General features: G+C 37.5%; 1 protein-coding gene across 1 annotated transcript in view; it reads right to left on the bottom strand.

The window, feature by feature from the left end:
- Positions 1-4,616: 4,616 nt before the first annotated feature.
- Positions 4,617-27,889, bottom strand: part of pcyt2 (phosphate cytidylyltransferase 2, ethanolamine) — a 47,358-nt gene continuing 24,085 nt past the window's right edge. The window contains exons 4-13 of the mRNA XM_056249968.1: positions 17,071-17,137; positions 16,904-16,988; positions 16,741-16,782; positions 14,042-14,180; positions 12,094-12,176; positions 11,660-11,737; positions 11,501-11,566; positions 7,627-7,692; positions 7,437-7,525; positions 4,617-6,227 (exon numbers count right to left, since the gene is read on the bottom strand). Coding sequence (XP_056105943.1) covers positions 6,125-6,227; positions 7,437-7,525; positions 7,627-7,692; positions 11,501-11,566; positions 11,660-11,737; positions 12,094-12,176; positions 14,042-14,180; positions 16,741-16,782; positions 16,904-16,988; positions 17,071-17,137 — 818 coding nt within the window. The 3' untranslated portion in view covers positions 4,617-6,124. The remainder of the gene's footprint in view (positions 6,228-7,436; positions 7,526-7,626; positions 7,693-11,500; positions 11,567-11,659; positions 11,738-12,093; positions 12,177-14,041; positions 14,181-16,740; positions 16,783-16,903; positions 16,989-17,070; positions 17,138-27,889) is intronic.

Raw genomic sequence — 27,889 nt, 5'->3', positions numbered from 1 at the left:
CTGCCTCCATAGCGGTCAGATCGTTCTGTTACGGGGAGTGAACAGAGGAGACAAATGCAAGTAAAACTGGGCTTTATTGAACAAACAGATAAGCCAGCCTCAGAAACGTGGAGAAATAAGACAGGAACAAAGTCTCAGTCCGATGAAGTCGATCTCACGAACTCACAGACCCAAAAGGAATCAGTGCAGGAACAGAAGCGTTGGCAGCGCAGTCTTGCGTGGACAACTCAGCGAAGCACGGTCAGTGTGTGTGGCAAATCCTCCGTGGAGACGAGACATGAGACGATGAGACGAACCGGACATCCACGAAGAACAGACTGGGACCCAAGGAACAGGAACAGGCAATACACATCCACAAAACAACGATCTGACAAACACAAGACGCATGAGGTGAGTATAAATAGGCACTGGAAATGAGTATCACCTTTTGCTGATCTCCAGGAGGATAATCAGCGACCACGCCCACACACGTGCACACACACAAACATAAACACAGCGCAAGGAACAGTCAGTGAATTCCTCAACCGTGACAACTAGCTGAGACTCTTCTTTATGTGTACAGATGTGACGTAATGACTCAAAGCCTATTAGCCGAGACTCTTCTTTATGTGTACAGATGTGACGTAATGACTCAAAGCCTATTAGCCGAGACTCTTCTTTATGTGTACAGATGTGACGTAATGACTCAAAGCCTATTAGCCGAGACTCTTCTTTATGTGTACAGATGTGACGTAATGACTCAAAGCCTATTAGCCGAGACTCTTCTTTATGTGTACAGATGTGACGTAATGACTCAAAGCCTATTAGCCGAGACTCTTCTTTATGTGTACAGATGTGACGTAATGACTCAAAGCCTATTAGCCGAGACTCTTCTTTATGTGTACAGATGTGACGTAATGACCCAATATAGTCTACTAGCCGAGACTCTTCTTTATGTGTACAGATGTGACGTAATGACTCAATATAGTCTACTAGCCGAGACTCTTCTTTATGTGTACAGATGTGACGTAATGACTCAATATAGTCTACTAGCCGAGACTCTTCTTTATGTGTACAGATGTGACGTAATGACTCAATATAGTCTACTAGCCGAGACTCTTCTTTATGTGTACAGATGTGACGTAATGACTCAATATAGTCTACTAGCCGAGACTCTTCTTCATGTGTACAGATGTGACGTAATATCTCAATATAGTCTACTAGCCGAGACTCTTCTTTATGTGTACAGATGTGACGTAATGACCCAATATAGTCTACTAGCCGAGACTCTTCTTTATGTGTACAGATGTGACGTAATGACTCAATATAGCCTACTAGCCGAGACTCTTCTTTATGTGTACAGATGTGGCGTAATGACTCAATATAGCCTACTAGCCGAGACTCTTCTTTATGTGTACAGATGTGACGTAATGACTCAATATAGTCTACTAGCAGAGACTCTTCTTTATGTGTACAGATGTGACGTAATGACTCAATATAGCCTACTAGCCGAGACTCTTCTTTATGTGTACAGATGTGACGTAATGACTCAATATAGCCTACTAGCCGAGACTCTTCTTTATGTGTACAGATGTGACGTAATGACTCAATATAGTCTACTAGCAGAGACTCTTCTTTATGTGTACAGATGTGACGTAATGACTCAATATAGCCTACTAGCCGAGACTCTTCTTTATGTGTACAGATGTGACGTAATGACTCAATATAGCCTACTAGCCGAGACTCTTCTTTATGTGTACAGATGTGACGTAATGACTCAATATAGTCTACTAGCCGAGACTCTTCTTTATGTGTACAGATGTGACGTAATGACTCAATATAGTCTACTAGCCGAGACTCTTCTTTATGTGTACAGATGTGACGTAATGACTCAATATAGCCTACTAGCCGAGACTCTTCTTTATGTGTACAGATGTTACGTAATGATTTAATATAGCCTACTAGCCGAGACTCTTCTTTATGTGTACAGATGTTACGTAATGATTTAATATAGCCTACTAGCCGAGACTCTTCTTTATGTGTACAGATGTGACGTAATGACTCATTATAGCCTACTAGCCGAGACTCTTCTTTATGTGTACAGATGTGACGTAATGACTCAATATAGTCTACTAGCCGAGACTCTTCTTTATGTGTACAGATGTGACGTAATGACTCAATATAGCCTACTAGCTGAGACTCTTCTTTATGTGTACAGATGTGACGTAATGACTCAATATAGTCTACTAGCCGAGACTCTTCTTTATGTGTACAGATGTGACGTAATGACTCAATATAGCCTACTAGCCGAGACTCTTCTTTATGTGTACAGATGTGACGTAATGACTCAATATAGTCTACTAGCCGAGACTCTTCTTTATGTGTACAGATGTGACGTAATGACTCAATATAGTCTACTAGCCGAGACTCTTCTTTATTTGTACAGATGTGACGTAATGACTCAATATAGCCTACTAGCCGAGACTCTTCTTTATGTGTACAGATGTGACGTAATATCTCAATATAGCCTACTAGCCGAGACTCTTCTTTATGTGTACAGATGTGACGTAATGACTCAATATAGTCTACTAGCCGAGACTCTTCTTTATGTGTACAGATGTGACGTAATGACTCAATATAGCCTACTAGCCGAGACTCTTCTTTATGTGTACAGATGTGACGTAATGACTCAATATAGCCTACTAGCCGAGACTCTTCTTTATGTGTACAGATGTGACGTAATGACTCAATATAGCCTACTAGCCGAGACTCTTCTTTATGTGTACAGATGTGACGTAATATCTCAATATAGCCTACTAGCCGAGACTCTTCTTTATGTGTACATATGTGACGTAATGACTCAATATAGTCTACTAGCAGAGACTCTTCTTTATGTGTACATATGTGACGTAATGACTCAAAGACATCCTCGAATCTCCCGTGGAAATCCACCAGTACCACTGGAATAAAAAACATTATTACAAGCTTACCGGTTTAAATCGAGCTAAGGCAAACAGAGAGTTTTGTACACTGTCTAACCAGACAGCTCGATTGTACTTCCTCGAGTTTATTTTGGATAATTTTTAACCCAAAAAAGCTACGGACTGTATTTTTTCAGAAAAGCTGCTATATAAGACAAACTAAAATCAGAGTGCAGAGCCAAGCACAGAAGAGAGTATAAGTATGTTTTAATCTCATATCACCTCTGTTGTAGAGATTTTGAATCAGGCCTAATAGAGGGTTATTCGGTAACTTACAATACTTATTTTGACATTAGAATCTTTTTTTTCTCACTTGCTCATAGAGACGGGGAGCAGCCAGAAAACAGCCCTGTGAGGGAATGTGGAAGAGGAGGAGGATGCCACCCGTCTACAGATCTGAAACGTCAAAATGGGCCCGGGGAGTTTGAATTTGCGATGTCAGAGTTCAAAATGAGCAAAGCTATTAATCAGATAACCGGTGCAACATAAATATCACAAACATTTGCAAAAGTCATAGGTCATAATAAGCTCCGGAGATTATGATAGGTCAATAGGTCTAATATATATTTTTAAATTACAAATGGCTACACAGATTAAATTGTTAAAAGGGATGCTTAAAAGAGAGCATAGATCTGAAACTGCTGAGGCTGTGAAGGGTTTTGATTATATTAGGTACATGGTACTCAGCGCACTGTCATTCTGAAAAAAACAAACAAACCATTAATCATCATTTGCCTGCCTGTTTTTTTGGTGAAATATTAATTAAAATGTGTTGTTTTTCAGATCAGCTGCTACTGTATATAAGACAAACTCAGAGACAAGCGAAGAAGAGAGTAGTAAGTATGTTTTAATCTCATATTACCTCTGTATTGAGATTTAGAATCAGGCCTAATAGAGGGTGATTCAGTCAGTCTTGGTAGGAAAATGTTAGCAACATGTCCTTTTCAGGTGGATAATTTCCGTCCTTCCTTTGAGTCATGTTAAAATCTGTTTGTTTTTAAATTGTTTTTGTATTTGGTAAAGCTGCAGGTCACTTGTTCTAGTCGACCTGGAATACGCCACTTTGCACGACTTGTAATTTCCTTAAATCTCTGCAACAGAGATGAAGAGAGTGCATGTTATCATGACCACAATAGACACATTCATGGGAAATACCCTAGGTTAAAATAAACCATATTTATCAACATACAACATATACAACACACCCTCACACAGGTTGCTTTATTGCTGCAAATAACAATATCAGTGACTTAGTGATTGAACTCTGTTCACTGTAAGTGGTGTTGGGCTTCTTCTAATCTTATGTTCAATGTATAGTGGCGATGAACAAATGATAAAAATGGACACTCATGTCTAGCTTCATGAGGATATAGTCAAAGCTTTGAAAGATAAACTGAGAAGTCAACGAAATTCTAATGCATATCTATGCAAATTATAAATACATATATTCCAACATGGATACAAAAATGTAAGTTAATCATTAATATGTCTCAATTGGTGCACAAAAGATGTTGTAGCATTTATGGAAGGTCTCAGAAGTTCAGTGTTAATGCATCTTTCTATCACAACAGCTAAATGTGTTTATTCCGACTTTTTTATGTTCATTAATGCTTCAACTTCATAAATATTTAAGTCAGTCATGAAACTACAGAAAAAGCAGTTGTTTAAACCACTTTAATGCAGTAATTTGATTGCTATTACAGCAGACATGTTGATCTGCTTTTTCATCAATCCCTTTTTAATCAATGCAGAAACACTATTGCAACTGCTGAAAGAGAAGTAAACTAACAAAAGTCAATGACCAAAGCCCAACTAAAGCAAATACTGATCACCATAATTGTGACTACAAAGAAAACACATTTAATAAAACATCAACATCAAAACCTCAATAAGAACTTCGGTAGACATATGACAGAAATAAAGTCAAACTTTAATCACTTAGTTAACTGCATTTGTTTCAGTGTTACTTTAACACTCTTTAGATTGGACCCATATAGATATTAGAACAGTAGTGTTCATTTACACTGAGAATTTTACTGTGAAGATTGTTGAGTTGTTAATAAAAAATTAAGTTGACAGAATGTTTCAGGAACATCATATAACCTTAAAAAAAGCATTCCACTGACATTAAAAAAACTGGACAGTCCATAACCAAAACAGAATATTTGGAAAACATTCTTAGAACAAAACTTTGTTAGCTGGGACGACAGATTTTTTCTTTTTGGATAAACTATCCCCTTAACCACAATAATGTGACATAGAGGAAAATCCATCTAACAAAAGAGCCATCTGAAACATGTTCCTTTATCCTTTTGAAGTAAGGTTAAGGAAATACAATTCTGTTAAAAATAATAAAGGGTTTTTAAGAACATTAAAATGCATGTGTGTTAAATAGCATGTCCTAGCTATTAATTATTTTATAGTACAGTTTAATTTGCTGGAGTGCTTTACAATTAAAAAAAAAATTCATATGAGGATTAGCCATTGATTATGACAGATATATATATTAATAATTTATCATGAATACATGTTTGGACAGAAGACTGTAATGCTCTTCCAGTGGATTCAGGAGTGTTGCTTTCGAAGCGAAAAAGGAGTCTCCGGACTTGCATGTAGAGGTAACGGTCATGTAAGTCATCTTGGTTTCTTCCTCAGTGATCTGATCAGACTGATGATGAGGAAGGACACGATGAAGAGGTCATTTGAGTGTGGAGAGTGGGAGGGATTCACGAAAACAGATGTCACACACCGACACAATCTCATGGTAGGTCGTAATTATTTTACGTTTTGGCAAACCGGTGGCTAATAGGTAAGAATTCGTGCTATCTCATTCATACATTTTCATACGATCTGCTTATGCCACATTGACGGTTATGTTTGAGGTTTGGTTAGCTAGGGGTGGATTGCTTTTTTCCCCTCGAAATTGGATGTTTTCACATTGCATGAATTCAGACGAAATCGCCACCTCGTAAAATAGTTGCGTTTCCCCATGAGATTGGGTTAAACACACAGCTCCCAAAACAACACGTGCTAATTCAGCAATAAAAGGTGCTTCCAGCTGCTGGTGTTGTGAAAGTATGTAAGTCCAGTATGTAGAAGAAACATTAGAAAAGAGTCAACTGCATGTACTGGGTTTTGTTAGTCTTTGAGCATGTGTTTTCCCCCTACTGCACAGCCTGTGCTCTCTCCTCTTCTTGTCGCTTCATGGCCTGGATTACTGCCATCTCTTTGGCCTCCTTTTTCTGGTTTCTTGCCTCAAACAGCAACCTGGCAGGAACAAGAGGTATAATAATACTAGCGTTGCATTGGTAATTGCTGACAGTGTTTGTTCATTTCAACATCTCACATGACCAGCCAAATATTACTTGCTTTCTATTGCTATTTTACTCAAACCTGACAGTGAATAGTGCATTTCTACAACTTAATTTATAATTGAAATGTTTGGAGTTTTGGAAGTATAGCCACAACATTTTATCATTTAACATGACATAAAACTACTTCTGTTATGAGGTTGTACAGTAAGCTGTTATACATGCCATAGGATATGGCCAAAACATGTCTAAAAGTAGTTTTTGTTGTTGTTGTTGATGTAGTAATATAGGCACTTTGACAAAGATACGAGTTGCAAATGTCTGAAACTGAACCATTGTAAGTGCATTAAACATGTTTACAATTGATATAGCTATGTATACTGAGATATGAATTGAAATAAATTTGTCAAAACAGCATGTTATAGATGCAGTCAAAAGAGCTCATCTTGTTTTGAAGCTGAAACATTTAACCTGTATCCACACTTTGGAGCACAGACCAGGGGCCTCGTGTACAACACTTTCTGTAGATTTCATCCTAAAAGTGTGCATATGCACAAAAGCTAGATTTTGCCAGAACCTGCACAAAATTCTCTTTATAAACCTAGTCAGCGGAAAATTGTGTGTACATACATCCCCATCTCCTCCCCGAAATAACCAGATATGGAGCTTACAAAGCCTCGTTTTACAATGCCTATCATCATCTGCATACTGTATGATACTGTACTTGTTTAACATACAAGACATTAGGAAAATATGAGATAAAGACTATGTGCTGTCACATTACATTACCAAAAATCATTCAGTATCCTTGACTTATTTTAGAATAAATAAATCAAAATTGTATAACATTTAAGTGAAAGTTTTCAGAGAAGAGTTATTCTCAATCTTTTCCACTGGCCAAATAGTATTTTTAATTGCTTTAAGCAAATCCAAATGTATGCAATTTTGCCTAGAAGTAAACATATTTTTTAGGAAGTTTATATAGGCTATTTTTTAATGGAGACAAATAGACCTAATTTTTTGCAGTGTAAAATAATTGCCTGACTCCACTGACAAAACATTTGAAAAATAAAACATAACTTTTCATGCATAACTTTCGATTGATGTGTTTTGTCAAGATTTAATACGCACAGTATGCACATTATTACAGAGATAATTGCAACACCTGTTTTTGATGATCCTCTGCACAATGTTGTCAGTGGTGAGACTGTTTCCACTATCCACTGTCCGCAATATTCCCATTTTCCTGGGTACCTGTGTATGGAAAACATGCACAGATGATCAAATGTTGTCAGTAATTTTGTAAATCAGATGTATTGTGCTGTATTTTGAGTAATTATTGATGTGGCACTTACAGCATATGGGTCTGATCCATCTCTGTCTAGAAACACTTCAGTTTCGCCATGGCACACCAGGTCTACCTACACCATGAGGACAGTGTATTACTCTATGGCCACGTTTACACAGGCAAAAGGTAGTCTCAGTCTCAGATGGCATGACTGCAACACCATTAATTTACAGGTCAAATTTTTAGTTTTTTACTGTAATCTACAGTATGTTGCAGTAAAGATACCATGCACTAAATTAAAACTCGAGTTAATTCATTTCATTTGCAGAAACCGACAGACCAAGTGTCGAGGTGTCCATGAGCAAGACACCTAACCCCAGCTGCTGCCGACGAGCTGGATGGCGCTTTGCATCGCTGACACCGCCGTCGGTGTATGAATGAGTGAGTGAATGGGTGAATGTGAGGCAATATGTAAAGCGCTTTGGTGGCCATTGGGTCTGTGAAAGCGCTATATAAATGCAGTCCATTTACCATTTAAATTGTTCAACTGCCATTAGATTTAAAAACTAATATTTATAATGCGAGCCTATTATTACTGTGAACTTATTTAATTTGAGTCCACTAAAAAAATATTTTAAATAAAGAGATTTTTTACTGGATCAGCAACTAGACAGTCACTCCCTGTTAAATAATGCAACATGCAGCAAATCATTAGTGTTTCTAGATCTTCTTCTGGACTGAAGCACAGGCTCTACTCTTCAGCACAATAGTGACCCACAAACAGTGTTGCCAGTATATAACTGATTTTTAACTTACAATTGTAGTAAGATAATTAAGTGAATATGTAAGTGATTATGAGCATTAGTGATGAACACCTCCTGTTAACAAGCAGAATCACTGAAGGAAAGAGGAACAACAAGAACAGAAAAAAGAAGAGACGAGCAGAAACACAAAACCTACAACTGACTTCCAGCCATTACACATAATACAACCAGTGTTGATGTTTAGTTGAAAATGTTTGGTTAAATGCCACCATTATGGAGGATCAGTGTTTGTGTTAGTTGGGCTCTTGACCCTTAAACTGTTTAACAGCCTTTTTTTTGGTAACATATTTGTTATGGGGGAAAAAAGACGATGATCATTGAATGCTAAATGTTATGTATTGATGATGACAACCATCAAGTAGCAATTGACTCACTGATCTTGTTTAATCCCTTATCCAAAGTGTCACATTATTAAGAGACATAAATTTTACATTACCACTACTCTAAAACAACAGCAAGAGCGGCATACAGTTATAATTAAGGATTTTGTTTAAAACACACCATAGAGCTACAGCCTCATTTAGCACATGAATCTCAACAATGGTGGCAATATAAAAAGACCATTCAGCTGCATAATTTATTCATGCTGCAGTGCATACTGGGAGTTTTGTACTATTCTGGTAACTAGCATGCATTGCGACATGAAACTTTTGATTGTCACTATTGTTGAGATTCATATGCTGATTGGTGATGTCTGTGTGTTTAAGTCATGCAATAGATCAAAATGGTTTTAGCACTATAGAATTTCGTTTTTGATATTCTCTTGGTTTTTTCTTGCCTTAATAAATGTGTTTTATAAACTCACTGTCAAAGCTGCTGAAGAAAAAATAATGTTAAAGAGTCAAGAGCCCAACTAAAGCAAACACTAATCACCATAATGGTGACTCACTGATCTTGTGTTGAAAATCAGTGATCTTGTGTTGACTCACTGATCTTGTGTTGAAAACTTTATTATTTTCAATAAAACATCATCTAAAGCTCTGTTAATTCTCATTAAGAACTTCTGTACATGTATGAAATTTTTTTTATGTTAAACTGGTTTGTAAATTGGTTTCACACTAATTGGTGTGGCTGGAAGTCAGTTCTTGTGTTTCTGCTGGTCTCTTCTATTTTTTCTGTTCTTGTCTTTCAGTGATTCTGCTTATCAAGTGTTCATCAGTGTCTGAATTCACTCACTTCTTTTCATTCACTCTGTCAAGTGGACTACAGGTCCTTCTCAAAAAATTAGCATATTGTGATAAAGTTCATTATTTTCCATAATGTACTGATAAAAATTAAACTTTCATATATTTTAGATTCATTGCACACCAACTGAAATATTTCAGGTCTTTTATTGTTTTAATACTGATGATTTTGGCATACAGCTCATGAAAACCCAAAATTCCTGTCTCAAAAAATTAGGATATCATGAAAAGGGTCTCTAAACGAGCTATTAACCTAATCATCTGAATCAACTAATTAACTCTAAACACCTGCAAAAGATTCCTGAGGCTTTTAAAAACTCCCAGCCTGTTTCATAACTCAAAACTGCAATCATGGGTAAGACTGCCGACCTGACTGCTGTCCAGAAGTCATTGACACCCTCAAGCAAGAGGGTAAGACAGAAAGAAATTTCTGAACAAATAGGCTGTTCCCAGAGTGCTGTATCAAGGCACCTCAGTGGGAAGTCTGTGGGAAGGAAAAAGTGTGGCAAAAAACGCTGCACAACGAGAAGAGGTGACCGGACCCTGAGGAAGATTGTGGAGAAGGACCGATTCCAGAGCTTGGGGGACCTGCGGAAGCAGTGGACTGAGTCTGGAGTAGAAACATCCAGAGCCACCGTGCACAGGTGTGTGCAGGAAATGGGCTACAGGTGCCGCATTCCCCAGGTCAAGCCACTTTTGAACCAGAAACAGCGGCAGAAGCGCTTGACCTGGGCTACAGAGAAGCAGCACTGGACTGTTGTTCAGTTTTGCATGTCATTCGGAAATCAAGGTGCCAGAGTCTGGAGGAAGACTGGGGAGAAGGAAATGCCAAAATGCCTAAAGTCCAGTGTTAAGTACCCACAGTCAGTGATGGTCTGGGGTGCCATGTCAGCTGCTGGTGTTGGTGCACTGTGTTTTATCAAGGGCAGGGTCAATGCAGCTAGCTATCAGGAGATTTTGGAGCATTTCATGCTTCCATCTGCTGAAAAGCTTTATGGAGATGAAGATTTCATTTTTCAGCACGACCTGGCACCTGCTCACAGTGCCAAAACCACTGGTAAATGGTTTACTGACCATGGTATTACTGTGCTCAATTGGCCTGCCAGCTCTCCTGACCTGAACCCCATAGAGAATCTGTGGGATATTGTGAAGAGAAAGTTGAGAGACGCAAGACCCAACACTCTGGATGAGCTTAAGGCCGCTATCGAAGCATCCTGGGCCTCCATAACACCTCAGCAGTGCCACAGGCTGATTGCCTCCATGCCACGCCGCATTAAAGCAGTCATTTCTGCAAAAGGATTCCCGACCAAGTATTGACTATTGAGTGCATAACTGAACATAAGTATTTGAAGGTTGACTCTTTTTTTTGTATTAAAAACACTTCTTTTATTGGTCGGATGAAATATGCTAATTTTTTGAGACAGGAATTTTGGGTTTTCATGAGCTGTATGCCAAAATCATCAGTATTAAAACAATAAAAGACCTGAAATATTTCAGTTGGTGTGGAATTATTCTAAAATATATGAAAGTTTAATTTTTATCATTACATTATGGAAAATAATGAACTTTATCACAATATGCTAATTTTTTTAGAAGGACCTGTATATTGAACTAATGTAGAGAATAGTGACAGAGGCTGTGTTCAAAATCACACCCTTTATACCCTCAGAGTGTCGACTTTGAGCACTGTTAATTCACAGTATATTCATGTAGGCTATTTTCTATAAAATGACAAATATTACCCTGAATGCATTGTTTTCTACGGTATATTACTGTTTTAATGGAAAATTGTATGATAACGTCAGAACATGGCCATTTTCTTTACAGCAAGGTTTTACAGTGTGGCCGATATGGCTACACGTTTTCCAACTCTGTCAAGCAGGTCTGACTAAAAGTCAGAAGTCAAATTCAACACATTAAAAGAAGGGGATACCTTAAAATGTTCCAGTAAGTCTTTTGTTACAGCATATGGTGCTCCTATAACAACCTCAGAGACATACTGAGAGATTTGAAGACAAATGAAAGAAATTCATATTACACATTTCATTTCAAGACATAAACAGGCATTAACAGATATCAGATCAACACTCACTCGACAGGCCAGCACACTCAGAGTCCTCTCATGGATGTTCATGATGGGATAGTTTTTTCCCTTGTAACGATTTACCTCCTAGAATAATAGTAAAAAGCATACAAACATGCAGTTACTCCTGCTTCTCACACATCTCTTCCAATAATAATGAGCATTATGCTCAACTGAGAAAACAATTGTGTGTGTGTGTGTGTGTGTATTATAAGGTCTTATATATTATAAGATAAGGTCCAGTTGTGGTTTATTTCTTTGCTCTTGGCTGACATGTGGCATTGCTATGGCCTGCTTGTGGCCCAGATCTGGCAAACAGGAGTGAGCCACCCAAGGGACGTCATGCATACGGGCCGGATCATCATTCCACCTGTGCCAGATGTGGGCCGAAAAAATGTTGCTATCTGGGATATATCAAAGACTTTCCTAGATATCTAGCCTACCTGATCAAAGTGCAACCCCACAATAACATATGGCTTCTCTGAAAGCTTGGACACTGCATCCAGGAAATCCACATGGCCGATGTCTGATGTGCATTGGGTAAAAAAGGACAACATTAACATCGTCTTAGGAGGCATACACACGTGCATCCAAAGCAAGGTGGAAAAGAACGCAAGGGTCTCAAGAAGTGTTTTAAATGTCCATGTTGTTACCGGCTATTCATGAAGTAATGACAGCTGCTAACTATACAACTTTCCAAGCAGACTGTAATAGTTTCCTGACGATGTTGTGGGTAACCGGTGCCCACCAGATCTTCTGCTGACATACCTTAAATGAATAATTTACACCAAAATTCAGTCGTTTTGATTTTGTCTGTTCAGTCTTTGTGTGAGCCATCAGAACACATACCTTGTTATTTAGTGACGTCAGAGCAAACAAAGTATGTCAACGTGACATCAGGACTGTCATATTTTGGTTGAGAATGAAAGTCGGGTTGACGTCTAAACCCAAAGTTTGTTTGACGTCAAGCTCCAACGTCAGATAGACGTTAAATTTTGGTTGGAATAAGCACTGCACTGCAAAAAAGGTTGAAATGCATGGCAGCACATTAAATCTCTGAAGATCTCAGCGGAGGAGGATTAAACCACAAAAACAGTATTACCAACTTCACTTATACAACCCGCCTAACCAGACTGACTTTATTTTTGTCAGACGTCTTCAGAAGCTCTTATTGAGATTAACAGAGGTTTAGATGTTGGTTTTATTGAATAAAGTCACCATTATGGTGATCAATGCCTCCTTTAATTTGATATTCCATTAGTTTATCCACTGACAGCTGTAACTGGTTTTGTTATGGTGAGAAAAGCAAAAGAAAATTTGATCAGATGATTTGGTTTACTTGATGTATGATATATGCATCATATAGTGGTCTGATTCACTGATGACATCCAGTATCTATTCGTTGGATTCAATATCATTTTGTTTTATTCATGTTTTTTTGCAAGCCTGAAATTCTCTGTTTTCCACTAAACATTTTGAACTCCATCATCTATAAGACTCACTCAGACATCAATAATCAGCATATGTATCTCAACAATGGTGACATGTTTGATGCCACAATGCATTCTGGGAGCCATAGATGAGTTTTGTATGATGCACCCAGAATCCATTGCGGCATGAAGCATGTCACCGTTATTGAGATTCATACGCTGATTATTTAATGTCTGTAACTAAACTTTTTACTGCACAATCCCTCAGATTAGATCACTGCTGGACAATCACAGGACTATTACAATCAAAAATGTGAAATTAATAACATGATATCTAAACAATGAAAAGACTCTGAACATGATCAGTGAATCAAACACTATATGGTGATCATGTCTTTATTATCATCATCAAGTAGCCAATAGCATCTGAACATAATTGATCTTGCAGTTCTTGCCATACTAACACATCAGCAAGAGACAAACTAATGTTACAAAGTCAAGAGTCTAACTGAACAACTAAAATAACACTGATCACAATGATGGTGACTTCAAACGAAACATCTAAACCTCTGTTAATTGTCAACAACTTCTGTAGACGTCTGACAGAAATAAAGTCAATCTGGTTAATAATAAGTAGAGCTGGTAATAAGGGTACTGCCATGCATTTCACCCTTTAAAAAAAATGTTTTGTGTGTATTTATTACCACCAGAGCTTGACGTCAAACAAACTTTGGATTTAGACGTCAACCCGACTTTCTTTTTCAACCAAAATCCAACGTCATCCTGTGCTTGCTGAGAATATTCCCTTCCACCAGCTTTTTAAAATCAATATATTGATTTTAACAGCCCCAGTCTTCATTATAGAGAAGATAACTCTGGATATTTTACAGTATTTGTTCTTTTGAGTTTAACAGGGGAACTTTGGGAGCAGTAAGTATTGTCTGTAAGCATGAAAGGATACGGAACAGGTCGAAAGCTCCCGCCACATAGATGATGGTGTCTCCCGGCTGCGGCTCCTGGCCCGAGGCAAACTGGATGATTTTCTGAGACGTCTGCAGGAACTGTGACACTCCTGTCCAGGGACTGTGGCCCTTAGGACCCTGTGGCCAACGGTACAGAAATGATAACAAAAAGACATTACAGCAATATATGCCAAATGAGGGGTTACGATGAAATCATTCCTCTTTCAGTGACGTCACTTACAATCTACCAGGTTTAGAAGGTTTAGAAGTGCTTCCTACATCATTGGCGTATGTGAATTTTTTTGGTCAATGTTGTGTTTAGAATTTAACTCTTTTTCCGCCATTGATGGAAATTTCCGTAATTTGTGAGAAAATGCTTCAACGCCATTGACAGAATTTTTCAGCTATCCGTGTTTTCACTGTTATACGCTAGAGGGCGCTATTACACGTCTTCTGAAAGAGTACAGAAAATCTCCTGATCTAAACACAGGAGAAGAAGACGCAGAAATAAGCGATAGCATACCCTTACGGAAAAAAAATTATGTGGGAATATACTGCAAAATATAATGCGATATATTACATAATAGATTTCCATATATGGGAAACTAGTACTTATATTTTTCAATATACTGCAATATATGCATTGACCATGTATGGCTATATATTAATGAATATAAAATATTTATAAATGAAGACAAAAATAGCATTACATGTAATATTCACAAAGTTTTATCCTTTATTGTGTACATATATTGCACATACATGTTCCCATATAAATGTGAATGTTCACACATATATGTACACACATTCACGTAATGAGTTACAACAGACTTCTAGTTCCCAGCATGCTTTGCTTCTGACTGTTAAAGAAGAGCATGTTGAAATGAATTGTGAAAATTGTTATTTAATGTTTTTTGCTCAATATTAATATAGGGGATATCTGTTAGTTTTTAATGCTCTATTATTTTTTGATTTAAAAGGTGTTCTGTTGTGTGTGAGAAATGTAAATGTAAATAATTTAGAAAATATTAGAAATATATTACATTAAATATTTCTCTATAAATGTGTTTATGTTGCATAAGTAAATATATCTGAAATATCGTGCACATGCAGTACCACATATACATCTATATATTATAAAGTATCACTGAAAATTAAATTACATACATTATGATATATTAGTAAATATATTGTCACATATTTTTCAATATATGAAAAGCGGCAATTCCTTATGTATTATTCAATATATTGTAATATATTAACACAATATATTATTCCGTATATTTTCAAATATACTGTCAAACTGTTTAATATATTGATAACTCATATATAGGAAATATATTTTTGTTCCGTAAGGGTAATCATATGCATAATCTAACATAACACAATCATCAACATTAAACAGCATGTACATCTAAACTGCATAACGTTACTGAATGAAATGTCGACCCAGAAAGGGTAGTGGTGTTGATGGACTGATCGACTCCATCAGTGTTTTTATCATTATTCTGAAACTGATCCAGACGTAGTCTTTGACAAAAACATTATTTTCTCAGCTTTTTGCTCAAAATGTTGCTTTTTAATGGCACTTAACCACATTCAAATGTTAATAAAAAAAATGCACGAAGCTAGAATAAAACGCTTTTTTGGTTTAAAGCAGAGTTGTTTCTTTTGATATACTGCAAGTTCAGATATTCATAAAAACAAATATTCTGGGAGCCATGAAAATTTGTGAAAATTATCAAAACTGCTGGTGGCTGGCAACTTAAAAAAAAAACGATGGCAGGGAAAGAGTTAATCTCTGATATACAATAATTAAAAGGAATTATATTGGTTTACTATACTGGTTATCTATCCCTTTGCGTTTGTGATAATCTAACTATAGCCAACCATGATCTTGAATACATAAAGCAAATTATAACACAGAATGGTATTTACTGTCTTTGGTTTATTATATCACTTACACGTTGAAAGTTTGAAACCACTGTATTTACCATCCCTGTTTGTGATACTCCAGCCAAAAATGATTTTACTCACCCTCATGCCCTCGTCCCAGATGTATATGGCTTTCTTTCTTCAGATGAACACAAACAAAGATTTTTAGAAAAATAATCCATCTTTGTGAGTCCACATAAAGCAAGGACCTCTAAAGTAGACACTTCAATAACCACACAAAATGAATATGAAAGTAATCCATATGACCCCAGTTGATGTAAAAAAGCAAAATAGTAGCTGTGTGTCAGAAAAATAATAATATTTTAAACTTTTTAAACTATAAACCATCACTTCCAGCCATCTGTTATACATTTTTTTGTAATTTTACTTATGGAAATGTATAACTCGGAAATGTATAACTTTTACAATTAAAATTGTAATTTCAAAAGTCATTTTTTGTTGCTGTTTAGATCTGACAATTTTCTATTTAAATATTATCTATGGTATGCAACTTGAATGCTGAAGTATAACACTTTTAAAACTTCAATTGTGAGATAAATAAACAAGCAGCAACAAAAATGCTTTGGTCTCATTACAGTATTTAATCAATGAACCATTCCAGCTTCTTGGCTCTGTTGGCAATGCAAACTAATGGCTAGAAACATATTTTCGGTGATATTTGTGTCAAGTGTAAGTGACATCACTGACAGAGGAAGTAATTCTCTGTTTCTACAAGAAGAGCCAAAGGGAATAAAACACTCACTCTTCCAAAGTTGTCTGTGTGTTGTTGATAGTCTGAACTGCCCTAAAGAGGAAAGAAGGATAAAGAAATAAATGTCCATTGTACATACAAGTTTGAGGTCTCTACGATTTGTGGTGTCTGACGCTCATACACTTGTATTATTCGTGTGCGTCTGTGGCCTCACCATGTTGCTGTGATGAGCTTTGGTCATGAGAAGCATGCGGCCCACCAGGTCAGTAGTGGACACTCCCTGAGTCCTCTTACACTCTCTGCAAACATCAACTCTGGTGAGAACCGGACTAAACGTGCACAACACCAGCAGCATTAAAGCCAGGTGTGTGATGGGCTTACCTGTACCTACCAGACCTTTTCACTTCTTCATATGTGTCTTTTCCATCCACAGTAAGAGTGATGTCATCTGTTAAGGCAGAACCACACTTAAGCGTATTCAAGTGTGAACTACTGTAAAGTTTCCTAAGGACTTTAGTGGAAATTAATGCATTTTTACTTTAGTGCTTCTTATTGTAGGTTTAACCCTATATGAAGTGCCAGAAAGATTGATCACAGCTGGTGTGATAATGTGCCCAAAATATTATGCATGGAGGACCAAGACTAAAGCCATGAACAAGTTATTGAAGGCTATATTTCCAGAGGACAATAATGATGGTCTGGAAACCGTCAGCATTGTTTTTACTGAAATGCAGGACATGCATATGTTATTTGAACAAGTTGTTGACAATGAAATTTACAGTCTCAAAATATTAAACACAAACACTATTAATTTAGTGGGCCCTATTTTAAGGATCTAAGCGCATGGTCTAAAGCGTTCGGCACAATGCACTTTTGGCGTTTCCGAATCCACTTTTGCTAGTTTAACGACGGGAAAAATGGTCTGCGCTCCCGGCGCATGGTCTAAAAGGGTTGTCCCTATTCTCTTAATGAGTAATGGGTGTGTTTTGTCTCTATTCTCTTAACCCTCTGGGGACCAAGGGTTTTTTGAGGCCATTGGGATGTTTTGACATGCACTGACATTTGTGCTTTTTTCAGTTATTTATAAACATGTTAATGGCAACGGTGTAAATTCACTCTATATAGCACAAACGGGGCTACCATAATATTTGAGCAACATGTATGTACATGTTTGTATTTTTGAGAGAGTATTATTTATGCATGGTTATTGAAAAACTTAAAAATAAAAGTTTCTGAAATAAGGCCACAAAACACATATTGATTATTTATTCACAAGACTTTTGAAAATTGTATCACATAGCCTAGAATATTTGCTCCAAAACTATGTGAGAATCATCCTGACTACTCATTCAGATAAGTCAATAAAGTCTTTTATAATGTGTATGACGTGTTTAGTGTGAGAAAGCTTTATGCGAGGAGGCGTGATCTCTCATTAATATGTATGGAATTTCACACCTGAGAAAGACAAAGACCCTCCCATAATGGCCCTATTAGGTGCTATCAGGCCCTTATGAGGAGCCTTGCACAAAGAATGAGGAGATTAAAAAAAGAATGGCTTTTAGATTGTTTGGATTTATTTACAACACAACATAATCCAAAGATACACAACAAAGGACTGGTTTCTGGTTAAAATTGCTTTTTAATTATATATACACTACCGTTCAAAAGTTTGGGGTCGGTACGATTTTAAATACTTTTAAAAGAATTCTCTTCTGCTAACCATGGCTGCGCTTATTTGATTAAAAATACAACAAAAATCGGTTATAGTATTAAATATTATTCCAGTGTAAATCAGCTGTTTTCTGTGTGAATATATAGTAAAGTGTAATTTATTCCTGTGATCAAAGCTGAATTTTCAGCATCACCAGTGTCAGTGTCTTCAGTGTCAAATGATCCTTCACAAATCAGTATAATATGAGGATTTGATGCTCAAGAAACATTTATTATTATTATCAATGTTGAAACAGTTGTTGGTCTGTTAGTTGTACAGTTTTTTTTTTTTTTTAGGATTCTTTGATGAATAGGAAGTTCAAAAGACTTTTGTAACATTATAAATGTCTTTACTGTCACTTTCGATCAAATTAATTATTCCTTGATAAATAAAAGTATTGATTTCTTTCCTCCAAAAAATAAAAATAAAATTCTCACTGACCCCAAACTTTTGAACGGTAGTGTATATACACACACACACACACACTGCTTAGAATAAGTGAAAACACCCATGCTAAAGTTGACTAAGAAGAGGAATAAAAAATCTTAATGCCTTAATTTAAAAAATGAGGAAAACTCTAACCTTTAGGGAAATGAATAATGTCCCTGAATTCTTTGTGAATGAATAATGTATCGCAAATAATTAAATGTTCTTCTTTAAAATACAGGGTGCATACTCTGGACACTTCTATCACACACCCTTCACCATATAGACATGGTTTTATTTCAGTTCAAAGTTAGAGTTGGAAACATCTTGAAAAGAAAATAGTCTTTTTCCATAAATGTCTTAGTTTGATCATACATATTTCAAAGTTGAGGATTCATTATTTTGATATAGCTTGCATTGGAACAAACATCTTAGTTGATTAGTTTATTGACAAAACATAAGCTTATTTGATGTCTTTATTTTGAAGCTTGCTTATTTGATTTGAAAAACTTTATCCAAAACTATTCAAAGAAATGTTCTTTTATTTCGTCTGTAACAGTGCGTATCTGTGCGTTCATTCATTCATTCACACACACACACACACACACACACACACACACACACACACACACACACACACACACACACACACACACACACACACACACACACACACACACACACACACACACACACACACACACACACACACACACACACACACACACACACACACACACAGAGAAACATAATTCACATTTAAACAGTAGGATATGCTATTTGTCCGTTTACAGACACTAACGTTATTCTATATCGCGATTAGAACAAAGCACAAAGCACTTACACTTCTCAGCTGAATCTGTTGCTCCTCCTCGAAGTGATACCAGCACTTGTTCTGTGGTAAATGTCCCAGGATTATTCCTCATAGCCGCGCAAGACGAATCTTAATCTGACTAAAAAATATTGTGTGTTTACAGCATTTACCTGGGGGCGTTTATCTATTTTGCAAATGGCCTCAACACATTATCTTATGAATAGCGCGCTCTGCGAGTGGGTGTGAACAAATTAACGATAATGAGCTGAGACAGGAGAAACTGTACTTCTCTTTAGTTTTTGACAGATTACATTGCAGGAGAATATTTGTTTTAAATGTGAATTGTTTTATTTAAAAGTAGAAATTTAAAGCGTTCTTTAGACGTATGTTTCATGTTTGTGTGATAAGTATTAGCGGAGTTTCCGTTCATTTTCCAGACATGTTTCAGAAGTTTTTTTGTGGAGACAGAGTGGGCTGAAAGCGCACCCTGTTTATTTTATTTATTTTTAAAAAAACACAAGGTTTTGATGTTAATGTGAGTGTACACAAAAAAAGAAGACCCTCTATAGTTTATAATCATGTATTGATTTTATTTATATGACCATAAATGACGGAGTATTTTAAGTCTATGTTGCTGCTATGTGAAAAAAAAAACAGCAAAACGCGCGTTCTTGGTCCCCAGAGGGTTAATGAAATGGGTGTGTTTTGTCTCTATTCTCTTAATGAGTAATGGGTGTGTTTTGTCTCTATTCTCTTAACAAGTAATTGGTGTTTTGGGCGTAACGTGCAATAAACCAATCACACAGCAAAATCCCCAGTGTTAAATTAATACTGAGCGTGTGAATTATATTAACATTTTTAGCCTTTTCAATGAAATCCAAATAGTCAAGTCAATTTAAAATAAAAAATGCTTTTTTTTTCGTTTGAAGGCACACACAGACATCCAGAATTAGAGTATGATTCTCAGCAATGGTGACAAACAGATCACCTCTGAATATAAGCTCATTATTTATTCATGCAGCAATGCATGATGGGAGCCATGAATGTGATAGGTGGCACCCAGAATGCACTGCAACATGCTTTATAATTGTCACCATTGTTGAGATTCACAGGCTGATTCTTGATGTCTGTTTAAAAAAAAAGAAAAAAATCTTTCAAGAAATTATTTGGATTACATTGTAAAAGTAAAAAATATTATGGTGTACAAGGACAGTGCTGTGTAAGACTGGAAAACTGGAAACTGGGTGAAGAGATAGACCACTGGTCTATGAGACAAAGGACCTTGGCAAATTAACATTTGAACTCTCACACACACACACACACACACACACACACACACACACACACACACACACACACACACACACACACACACACACACACACACACACACACACACACACACACACACACACACACACACACACACACACACTTCTTCCCCGCATCCCCCACTCTCGCAGTGACACATAAAAACTCACATAAGAATATCTATGGTTTGATGTGAATGATTATCATTGAGTATTATGTTTGGTATCATTTTAAAGGTCTCAGGGTGGCTGGTTCAGATGTCTCATTCCCAAAGTATAAAACAAAAGGTAATAAGGTTTTTTAAGAGTTTAGGGATATCTGGCACACAAATGAATGTGGTCTCCTACTCCCAAGGTGTGAACTCAATGCTAATTTCCACTGTTAGCAAATGGTACCATGTAAATTTACTTCTGCCCCCAGTAAGTCTGGGGGGATGAACACAGTACATTTCCACTGTGAATACAGGTTTACATATGAAATGAGGTCTGGCTATTTAATGGAAGGCAGCAAGGGATCGTGGCTTTTTTTTCTGTATTTCAGATAGCCCGTGAGGTTTAGCTCATGTAGTTCATGTTGGGTTTGCATCTATTTCTCTAATCCTAAAACATTTGATGATTTGCATTGATTATCTTTCAATTGATAATGGAATTGTTAAAATACATTTACCTGACATAATAAATTGTTATATTTGATTATTCTAACAGACTTTGACTTTATTTTCATTGGAGTTAAAAGGAATAGTCAAACATTACGTATATTTAATGATGCACAGATATCATAAAAACACTTTCATTTATGGAGTCAGATGAAACGAGTTAATACATAAGATAAAATGTATTATATTTAATTAAAAAATCCTTTTGCCATTGGAAGAGACGGAACGCGCGTTGAGACCTTCACCGCTAATTTGAATGCCGCCCTTGGATCGAATTAGACGGTCTTACAAATTGGTGACCCCCGGGACGTGATCGCAACAGATGAATTCGCGAGCAACGTCTTTTGCAGCAAAGTATGGGGATTTTAAAATCAACATGAGGTTTGAACATCTTCACTTTCTTCTGCCGCTGTGGTAAGTCATTTTTTTCTTCCCTCTTGAGAAATGTTGAGAAAATGTTGTTTGCATTGTTATGGGTAGCTATAGGAAAGCCCTTTGTTTAGTCCAGAACTGAAATACGTGAGGACGTGATAAGCGACAGCGCAGATGAAGAATGAAAACCCTTGTTAATAGATTAAAGATATCCTTGTTTGCCTAAGCAACAAAAAACGAAACCTAAAATCGGAATAACATCTTCCAAATGTTTTTCGTATAACGTTACTTGATGAGGAGCTGTAAAACAGCTTAAAAGTTTTCAAATCAGCCGCATGTTTGTCGCCATTGTGGTATTGGCTTTGTTGAAACGAACTAGCAACACAGAGAATCGGCAAACAACAGAAAGAAAAATCTAAGTTTGTAAACGGAGAAATCGGAGAACACGTGATTTTTTAAATAAAAAGGCAGATCGATGCATTGTTTATAAAAAGCTAAATTTGGGAAAACAGGATGATATGATTTACAGGCTAAAAGCGGATCTCATGGCTAAGCTAAATGCTATTTTCCATGCTGCCTCCAAAAGGAGACTAAGCTAAATGCTAGTACGGTATTGCCCATGCTACTTAAACAAACCTAATGCTAAATGCCATGCTGCATTCAGAAATGCTTAACCCTTTGCGTGACCGGCCCACCGGTGGGCACAAAAGCCACATTGAATAATACTCTAAACTAATCTTGACAAACTCTATATTGCATTTGAAAGCTTCCACTTTAACACAGATGGGATTAAAAAGCAATAATGCAATAATTTGTATTTTCAAATTTGGAGTTGTGCTTTAAACATTGTAATGCACTCATAGAACACACTTTATAGTTGTTTGTGCAATATGTGCACATAGGCTAATTGTAAGTTTATTCTTTAAACACAGGATTGCTTTACTGTTTGTGTATTTGGAACACTTAGGTAAAGGCTGTTGATGTTGTATTCTAGGCCGTGTATCCTGTGTGAACTGAATTAAACGCGTGTGTCTCTATGCTGAATGTGGTTATAATGTGATTCACAATGAATTTGAAAGTCAGAAACCACGAACGCGCATCTCATTAATCCTGAAACAAAAAACCTTTTCATATTCAAAGCTTTAGAGAACGTAGACTTTACCTCTCCACTCTATGGGAGCTGTTTCGCATACCAAATTTGTAAATGGTTACGTTTGAATTAATTCTGAATGACTCTGAAAGACTGTTTTTTCCATAGATTATTGGATTCGTATATTTCCACATCTTTCGCGTCAGATTAGCGACGGCTAATATCCGATACCATTTTAAGTGTACTTGAATGAGGAGACGGGTAGTTTCCGTCTAGAATCAGCTAATGCTGCAACCTAGATTTGGGTACGTCTAAATACCTCTGTCCTAATTTAATGTTACTTTAGATAAGTGCTAAAGTAAATTATTGAATTAAGTTCCTGAGGTGGCATTCAAGGGGGCTATGAATATGTCTTCGATTGTGTACGTGTGAATTACGGCAGATCCCAGATATTTAGCCAAAATTACCTCTGAATTGGTTATTGGAACTGACGGGAGTGTGCCGTGCGGCCTTGGGAGAAGGAACGCTGAGCGATATAGATTCCCTGATCTAAACAGATAAAACTAAAATTAAGAGTTCAAAAGAATAATCAAACGTTAAAATGGCCATTTAAAAAGACTAAATGAGAAGAAAAGGTATTTGAAAACTAGCAAACAGAAAGGAGAAACAGCGAATGTACAGCTTATGAGCCTTGAGCCAGAAAGCCTTTTCATATTCAAATGTAAACACATGCGAACGAGCAGAAACTCTTCAGAAGACCAGAAATAATATAATTTAATTTATATTCTTAAATATAATGTAACTGTATTATAACTCAAATTATAATATACATTATATTGTAATCGCCAAGCAGGCATTAATTGGAGAAGTGTGACATTAATCCTTACAGTTCGATTTCGTTGACCTGCTATCCAGTGCCAAAAGGGCGGAGGTTTACTTCTGCAATTCCTCAGGGGACGGATGCCAGGACGGCCGGACCTCACGATTGTTAGAACATAACCTGAGACTCGGGAGATGGGTGAAAAGACACTTCAAAGGCCATTTACATCTTACAATAGCACATCACTACATTAGCATGGCCTCCCAGTTTAGAACTGGAACTAAAATTTGCAACACAATTGTTATCCAGTAGATTCCACCCATCTCCTAGACATGAACACTGAACACACTCCTCCATCACTACACCCTCACAGCATCATCACCTGGAATAGATCAAGTCTATTCAGACTGAACACTACACATCATGAGAAGATAAAGATGACATAGAGTCCAAAAGTGTCACTTCACTAAAGATCTATTGTCCATCTTCACACTAACAGATCCAGATAGCTTCACACACATAGGATGGTAAAGCTGATCCCATGATGACCGAGGCACACATAGCATACGCTATTCACAACACTCTGCCAACTCATGGGAAAACACTGGAATATACATATGAATGGCTACAGTCACAAATCAATGATGCAAAAAACAAAATTAAAGCAGAGGCAGACCTGCTATTAAATTTAAGAATGTTTAAACTTTCTGATTGTTATTAGGGTGTTTGGAAGGTCAGAGGGCCCCTGATTTCTCAACAACCACTAATAACAGAAACATCATAACTAATAGATCTGAAGTGTGAGCACTTCAAACAATTACAGAATTTACAATTCAACCCTGTCATTGACTGTGACTTAGCCAACAACAACACACACACACACACTCTCTCTCTCTCCCTCTCTTTCTCTCACACAAACTATCACACTCACACACAGACGCACACACACACACACACACACACACACACACACACCCTCACACAAACACACAATCTCACACCTGTTACAAGGAATGAACAATCTCCATTCATGTTCCAAGTCACTTCTTAGATTGCATGAGTGGCTTACATTGGAAGATTCCTGAACAAACAGTGATTCTTCATATTTTTTTTATTTTTGAATATTATTATTGTTATTACAAGACGTATTGATGCATACCATTTATTTGATTGCTTTGATTACACTGACCTCTTGCTGCATTTCCTTTGTATAATTCAGACCAAAAAATATATATATATTTAAGAATTGGATATTTAATATGAGACAAACTTACCATTCAGGACCATGAGAAACATATGAGACAGATGTACCATTCACACCTGCTGACAAGAACATGGTATTTTACATTGAACATGACATGATTTTGTTTTGTTGTATTATGCGTTTCTAAGGATTTCTTCGCGAGTTCAGGTTCATATGTGTTCAATCGTGAAGCGGACATTTAAGATGCTTTTCAGGTGTCTCACACAAAGCAGTGTGAAGCCAAGGAGAACACCTTCATCCACTGAGGTCTGTCCAGACAGCCGCACCGCTGGAGGTGACAGGATTGGTCAAGAAGGGACAGATTATCGTTATGGGGAAGGTGCCAGGGAAACAGAAGTTTCTCCATGAAGGAATGACACGTCAACTGAACAAGTCAAAAGGTCCAGATTGACTCTATGAACTTTGCCTGGATCACCGGAAGAAAGCCTGAACGCCTCATCCACCTGCTGGACTCATGCTACATACACCTGTTGAGAACAGGTGTTCTGCAGGGGAACACAGCCCTCTGAGCTTCTACAGATGCTGACATTGCAAAGACAATTGTTGAGTTACATCTCAATCACGACAAACGTCTTACTGTGACCCCTTAAGTGTCTGAATGTGACCCACGGGGTCAAGGAGGGACTGTAAGACTGGAAAACTGGAAACTGGGTGAAGAGATAGACCACTGGTCTATGAGACAAAGGACCTTGGCAAATTAACATTTGAACTCTCACACACACACACACACACACACACACACACTTCTTCCCCGCATCCCCCACTCTCGCAGTGACACATAAAAACTCACATAAGAATATCTATGGTTTGATGTGAATGATTATCATTGAGTATTATGTTTGGTATCATTTTAAAGGTCTCAGGGTGGCTGGTTCAGATGTCTCATTCCCAAAGTATAAAACAAAAGGTAATAAGGTTTTTTAAGAGTTTAGGGATATCTGGCACACAAATGAATGTGGTCTCCTACTCCCAAGGTGTGAACTCAATGCTAATTTCCACTGTTAGCAAATGGTACCATGTAAATTTACTTCTGCCCCCAGTAAGTCTGGGGGGATGAACACAGTACATTTCCACTGTGAATACAGGTTTACATATGAAATGAGGTCTGGCTATTTAATGGAAGGCAGCAAGGGATCGTGGCTTTTTTCTGTATTTCAGATAGCCCGTGAGGTTTAGCTCATGTAGTTCATGTTGGGTTTGCATCTATTTCTCTAATCCAAAACATTTGATGATTTGCATTGATTATCTTTCAATTGATTATGGAATTGTTAAAATACATTTACCTGACATAATAAATTGTTATATTTGATTATTCTAACAGACTTTGACTTTAAAAGGAAGTTAAAAGGAATAGTCAAACATTAACGTATATTTAATGATGCACAGATATCATTAAAACACTTTCATTCTATGGAGTCAGATGAAACGAGTTAATACATAAGACAAAATATATTATATTTAATTAAAAAATCCTTTTGCCATTGGAAGAGACGGAACGCGCGTTGAGACCTTCACCGCTAATTTGAATGCCGCCCTTGGATCGAATTAGACGGTCTTACAGCTGCTATAATTAATAAAGTAAACCTGACTCAGAAATTAGGCTCTCTATGAGTTTAGTGATTCAGGTCAAATGATTGTGAAATAATGATTATGTTAAAACACAACCAACACCATCAGATCACCTTGTCTATTTGTTCATATGGCTGTTATAGCTCAGGTACAGCAGCCAAACGTCTCAGGTTACAAATGTAACCTTTGTTCCCTGAGAACAGGGAACGAAACAATACGTCATTCGTCATTCGACGCTATGGGGGAACGCCTCAGGCGTGACAGGTGTCTGAAATCACTATCAAATCACGTCAATCACATTGACCGGCGACAGCCCGTGAATCATTAGCGTGAATGATTAACGTGCGACCTGGAAGTATATAAGGGCGCCTTGCAAACATGACAAATCACCTTATCGTCTGAAGGGACTGTACGGCAGGCAAGCCCCGAGGCATGGCAGGGAGACGTATTGTTTCGTTCCCTGTTCTCAGGGAACAAAGGTTACATTTGTAACCTGAGACGTTCCCTTTCGAAGGGAACTCAACAATACGTCATTCGACGCTATGGGGAACGATATACCCACGCCGCCATGCTGAGGGGAGTGCATGCCCTCAGGCAGTGACAACTGTCCGAACCAGCAAATTCAAATGAAATGCTAGAACCACTCACCCTCAGGTCACACTGGGCTGTCAGTGACAGCATTCCCTACGGTCATAGCCCAAGCTATAAGCCTAACAGGAAAACCTCCATAAACATAGTTAAATGAAAGCCTACCTGGGCCTGCTCAAAGGCCTAGGACCACAACTTCAATTAGAAGGGGCCCCTTCTAGGGAATGTGGCTAGGGAATCCGAAGGAACCCCAGCCAGTCACTATTCAGGGGAACGTACTCACCCCGATATGCCACCAGGACGGCCTGACCTGGCGTCAGATACATAGACACTTAGTCTGGCCACTTCCTGTCTGTCCGAAGACAGAGCCTCTGGAAAAAAGCCTTAAGTAAGGCATCCAACCCGAGGGACTGCGACGCTGGCAGTGAACCACTCGGCCCGGATCTCAGAGACGGGATATCCCGGAGAGTATGACTCAGCATAGTGCTTTATGACCCTTGCTAGCGAGGGGAGTTTCTCTACTCGATCCATGGATCAACCCAGTGTTTGCAAACACTGAGGAGGCCTGTGAAGGCCTAAT

The sequence above is a fragment of the Rhinichthys klamathensis genome, unplaced genomic scaffold, assembly GCF_029890125.1.
Source record: "Rhinichthys klamathensis goyatoka isolate OS25496 unplaced genomic scaffold, OSU_Roscu_1.1 h1tg000065l_1, whole genome shotgun sequence".
NCBI lineage: Eukaryota > Metazoa > Chordata > Actinopteri > Cypriniformes > Leuciscidae > Rhinichthys > Rhinichthys klamathensis.
Note: the sequence above shows the minus strand (reverse complement) of the source record. Positions and strands in the feature narration are given on the sequence as shown.